The 4,655-nt window shown below is 54.0% G+C and overlaps 1 protein-coding gene across 1 annotated transcript; it reads left to right on the plus strand.

Moving 5' to 3' along the window:
• The first annotated feature begins 3,203 nt into the window (after positions 1 to 3,203).
• CLDN23 (claudin 23) lies at positions 3,204 to 4,070 on the plus strand. The gene has a single exon (XM_004382796.1). The coding sequence runs from the start codon at positions 3,204 to 3,206 to the stop codon at positions 4,068 to 4,070; it is 867 nt and encodes a 288-aa protein (XP_004382853.1).
• The last annotated feature ends 585 nt before the right edge of the window (positions 4,071 to 4,655 follow it).

Raw genomic sequence — 4,655 nt, forward strand, 5'->3', positions numbered from 1 at the left:
TCTTCTGTCAGCCTATGGTATATTCAATATTCTTCACCCACACCATAATTCAAAGGCATCAATTCTTCTTCAGTCTTCCTTATTCGTATATATCAGTAGTTTTAAGAGAAAGTCTTAGACCAAATTTTATCACCTATTTATACTTTTGTTAGCAAGCGGGCACAAAAACAGTCATTCATCCTGTAGGTTTGATGAAGTCCCAGGTCTCTGTCCTTTTAGGTGCTCTGACAGCACTTGCCAGGATTGCTCACTGGAGGTGATGTTCTTGCCGCAGGATTAGCTCACCTTCTGGTTGGGGTCCAGAGAGAAGGAATCCTCTGAGCAGCTTCTAAACACAGGACAACTTATAAGTCAAACCGTGGGAAGCATTTTTACAGGTATAGTTACTGGGCTATCTGGATTCTAACACACTGATCTTGGACAGCAATGACTTCACCAGTGAAAGGGCATTGTTGTTGTGTGCCTTCGAGTTGATTCTGACTGATAGTGACCCTGTATGACAGAGTAGAGCTGCCCCACAGGGTTTCCTAGGCTGTAAATCGCCTAGGGTTTTCCAGGGAGCAGATCACCAGATCTCTTCTCCTGCAGAGCTTCTGGTGAAACCACCAACCTTTCAGTTAGCAGCCAGGCACTTAACTATTGTACCACCAGGGCCCCCTGAAAGACCTTTAATAAGAGGAGTTGTGCTAATTATCAAAGTCTGGTAATGACTGGAGACAAAAATGGCTGAATCCTCTAGAAGCTGCCTCTGGATCATGGCCTTTCGATTAGAGTTCTTCCTTGTTGTTGTTGGCTGCCGTCCAGAGTGGATTCCGACTCCTGGCGGCCCCATGAGTGCAGAGTAGAACTGTGCTCCACAGGGTCTTCAAGGCTGTGACCTTTCAGAAGCAGATCGCCAGGTCTGTCTTCCAAGCTACCTCTGGATGGTTCACACCTTCAACCTTTGGTGAGCAGTCAAGTGCTTAACCCTTTCCTCCACCCAAGAAATCCGATTCTTTGATTAAATGTCATCCAATCATTCTCAGAGAGGCTGCAGCTGATCTGGGCAACCTACTCCCTGCTAAGGTGTAGATGAAAACTAACACATTCATTTATATCATACTGCCCATGCTGAGGAGCCCTGGTGGCACAGTGGTTAAGAGCTCGGTTGCTAACCAAAAGGGTGGCAGTTCGAATTCCCTACCAGCTGCTCCTCGGAAACCCTATGGGGCGGCTCTACTCTGTCCTATAGGGTCGCTATGAGTCGGAATCAACTTGACAGAACAGGTTTGGTTTTGGTTTTGCCCATGCTCCTGTGTCTTGAAGTAATGTACAGACAATACATCATAACCATTACAACTTTTTCTTTTCTTCAATTAAAAACATTTGAAAATCATTTTGAAAAAAAGAAATGGGGTTCTACTAAGATCCATTTAAAATAAAAGTAGTGATTCCCATCCCTGGTATTGTCCACTCTAGAATGCTTAGAATTATTTCAAACCAACACTGAATGAATTTGATTTTTAAAAATATGATTTTTAATTTAACCGATTATAAAAGTAATACACTTCCATTGTAAGAAGTAAGAAAAATGCAGAAAAGAATGTTTAAAGGATAATTGTTAGAATGGAAAACCATGACTCTCACACAAGTATACAATGAAAAGGTGTGAAGGATCTATTTTAATTCATTGTTTAATGAAGGAAGATGTTGCCACTGATTCAATGCAGAATTCAAAGAACATACAGAGGCAAACCAAAACCAAAAAACCAAACCCGTTGCCGTCGAGTTGATTCCGACTCATAACGACCCTATAGGACAGAGCAGAACTGCCCCATCGGGTTTCCAAGGAGAGCCTGGTAGATTTGAACTACCGACCTTTTGGTTCCAGTCGAGCTCATAACCACTGCAGCATCAGGGCTCCCTAGATGCTAATGGCCACACTAACATGAATTTTAAAAGGGTTACCAAACTGGTCTGTATTTATTGGGCAAAAATCCATTACATTCCACTGGGACAAATTCATTTGCAAAAATAGTTTGCAACATTGTTTTCTACAGTTCACGCAGTTATAAAATAGCTCAAGGACAATGAATGGCCAAAGGACCTTATTGATTAGATAGGTGTGCTAGACTGGCCACCCAGTAAACCTCCTCCCCTCGTTTTCTGTCCACTTCAAAGTCTTTCACAAGACAAAAAGAAAGTCAAATTCTCTATAACCCCCCTACCCAAGAAAATACACTCGCTTTGATTCTTTTGAGTCACACATAATCCGGTGTATAAGGAAATTAAACAAGGGAGCCTTTGTTAAGCAAAAAAGCAAGGTTTTATTAAATTAAACAAGTGCAACATTTTGGGACTTGGTTCTCTACCGCGTGGACCTTCCAGCCATCCGGCTGAAGCACCGAGCACACCTGCCCAGCGGATCCCAGGCAGTGCGGGGAGCGCTCGGCATCGCCCACACCGCCGAGAGTTGCTGCAAGTCAGCCACGCAAACCGTTTAGGGGCTATCGGATCCCCGCTGAGTCGCTGCGGGAGTGCAGCAAGGAGAGATGAAGTCCGCCGGGCCAACGGACAGGCCAGGAGAAACACTTTCGGGGCGGTGATTGGCCGAGAAGCAGGGAGCTGGGCAGCGTCCGAGGCACTTGCGGCCGTGCGCGCGTGCCGCCCCTTTCCTTCCCCGCCCGGCCGGCCCGACCCCCCGGAGGCGCGGAGTTGCGGAGTTGCGGAGGAGCCAGGGCGTCGCGACCTTTGCTCTGTCCGGGAGCTGCCCCGGCCGGGCGGGGTGGGGTGCTGGCGCGCGGAGGCCGGACCCGTAGATGGCGGCGCGCGAGGGCCGCCGCTTCCTCCTCTCACCTCCGGCCCCTCCCAGCCGGGGCGGGTTTGGCCGCGGCAGCCGCCTCCGGGCGCACGCACCTCGCCCCGCGGTTTCGGTCCGGCCTGCGGTTTCGGTTTGACCCGTCCACGAGCTGGTTTCGATTAGAGACGGCAGCAGGGCGGAGCGGCCGGGACGCCAGGAGGGAACAAGGGGCGAACCCTAGAGTGGAGACCCGGCCGCCGCGCGGGAAACAAAGAGCGGCTGGGAGCGAGCAGGGCGCAGGACCCGCGGGCTGCGGCGCCCGTGCTGACTTCGGGGACCCGCGCTCTCCGTGCGCGCAGGAGCGCGCGGACCGAGCTCTGAGGCCGCGGCCGCGGAGAACGCAGCCGCTGCGCCGTCGGGCGGGATGCGGACGCCGGTGGTGATGACGGTGGGCATGGTGCTGGCGCCCTGCGCCCTGCTGCTCAACCTGGTCAGCACGCTGGCGCCCGGCTGGCGGCTGGTGAAGGGTTTCCTGGACCAGCCGGTGGACGTGGTGCTATACCAGGGCCTGTGGGACATGTGCCGCGAGCAGAGCAGCCGCGAGCGTGAGTGCGGCCAGCCGGACGAGTGGAACTACTTCACGGCCGAGCCCGTGCTCGTGGCGCGGGGCCTCATGGTCACATCGCTGGCCACCACGGCCCTGGGGCTGCTGCTGGCGTCGCTCGGAGTGCGCTGCTGGCGGGACAAGCCCCACTTCGTGCTGGCCGGCCTCTCGGGCCTCGTGCTCTTCGCCGCGGGCCTCTGCAGCCTCATCCCCGTCTCCTGGTACAGCCACTTCTTGCGGGACCGCGACGTGCTGCCCGCGCCGGCCAGCCCGGTCACGGTGCACGTCAGCTACAGCCTGGTGCTGGGCTACCTGGGCAGCTGCCTGCTGCTGCTGGGCGGCTTCTCGCTGGGGCTCAGCTTCGCGCCCTGGTGCGAGGAGCGCTGCCGTCGCCGCCGCAAGGCGTCCGGCGCCTACCCGCGCCGCAGCAGCATCAGCACCGTGTCCGTCGACTGGCCCGAGCCGGCCCTCACGCCCGCCATCAAGTATTACCCTGACGGCCAGAACCGGCCTCGGGGCGCCGCCAGCAAGCGCGAGGTCGGCTTCCGCATGCCGCGGCCGCCGCCCAAGGCCTACACCAACCCGGTGGACGTGCTCGGCGGGGAGGCGGCCGCCGAGTCCCACGGCGCCTCCTCGCACACCACCAGGCCCTACCACAGCTCGCTGCCCTGCGACTCCGACCTGTAAACGGCGCACCGCAGTCTGCTCTACCCAGCCCCTGGGCTCAGTCCCGGGCTGAGGGTGACAAAGGACTCGCCCCCCACAGCCCAAGCCTGAGCTGCTGCCTTGCCGCTGACGAGCGCTTGGCCGGGAGTCGAACCCGGCCTCTTTCCTGTAACTGGTCTGGAGGGCGAGCTTCCCTTCCTGTGTTTAAACTAGACTCCTTGGACTGTTAGTCTGCTTGGGTTTGGTTTTCTTTTCACAGGATTTAGTTTTTTCTCCAGAGGGATGACGGCCTGTGTATGGAGCGACAGGGCCTTCCTGCCCACCTGCCTTCTGTCCTTCCTTCTTTTCTTACAAACAGTGTATAGAAAGGGTGGTATTTGCCTCGTGTTGGGCAGGCACAACAACAGAGTTGAAATCAGCAAATAGTCTCAAAAACATTTTAACAACTTGAAGCAATATTCTGAATATGAGCGAATTTTGCATCAATAGAATTTAAGTATTAATAATTTTTTTCTGCTGTATTTCATTTTTATGCAAACTCTTAAGAGGCCAGTTTATTTCTAGCTATGTTTGAATGAGGCGCTTAAAATCACTGTGGAGCCATGC

This window comes from Trichechus manatus, unplaced genomic scaffold, assembly GCF_000243295.1.
Source record: "Trichechus manatus latirostris isolate Lorelei unplaced genomic scaffold, TriManLat1.0 scaffold00099, whole genome shotgun sequence".
Taxonomy (NCBI): Eukaryota; Metazoa; Chordata; class Mammalia; order Sirenia; family Trichechidae; genus Trichechus; species Trichechus manatus.